This window comes from Diaphorina citri, unplaced genomic scaffold (genome assembly GCF_000475195.1).
Source record: "Diaphorina citri unplaced genomic scaffold, Diaci psyllid genome assembly version 1.1 scaffold158820, whole genome shotgun sequence".
In the NCBI taxonomy this organism is placed as follows: Eukaryota; Metazoa; Arthropoda; class Insecta; order Hemiptera; family Psyllidae; genus Diaphorina; species Diaphorina citri.
This window is the reverse complement of record NW_007535708.1, coordinates 1-206: the sequence shown is the minus strand read 5'-3', so window position 1 is coordinate 206 and position 206 is coordinate 1. Positions and strand designations below refer to the sequence as shown.

The 206-nt window shown below is 57.8% G+C and overlaps 1 protein-coding gene across 1 annotated transcript; it reads left to right on the top strand.

Moving 5' to 3' along the window:
• Nucleotides 1-3: 3 nt before the first annotated feature.
• LOC113473868 (troponin I-like) lies at nucleotides 4-201 on the top strand (the record flags this gene model as incomplete). The annotated part of the gene is made up of 1 exon (XM_026833306.1): nucleotides 4-201. A coding segment is annotated over one exon (198 nt), but the record flags the coding sequence as incomplete, so codon positions are not given.
• Nucleotides 202-206: the final 5 nt, after the last annotated feature.

Sequence of the window (206 nt, the reverse complement as noted above, 5' to 3'; positions counted from 1 at the left end):
CAAGCGGCGCGGAGAATTGAAGATGAACGGCAGAGGCGGCAAGAGGAGGAGAGGCGGCAAGAGGAGGAGAGGCGGCAAGCGGAGGAGAGGCGGCAAGCGGAGGAGATGCGGCAAGCGGAGGAGAGGCGGCAGGCGGAAGTCAGACAGTTTGATTTGAGACAAAAGGAGATTGATCTACAGATGAAGGAGTTTGATGCGAATGTGAG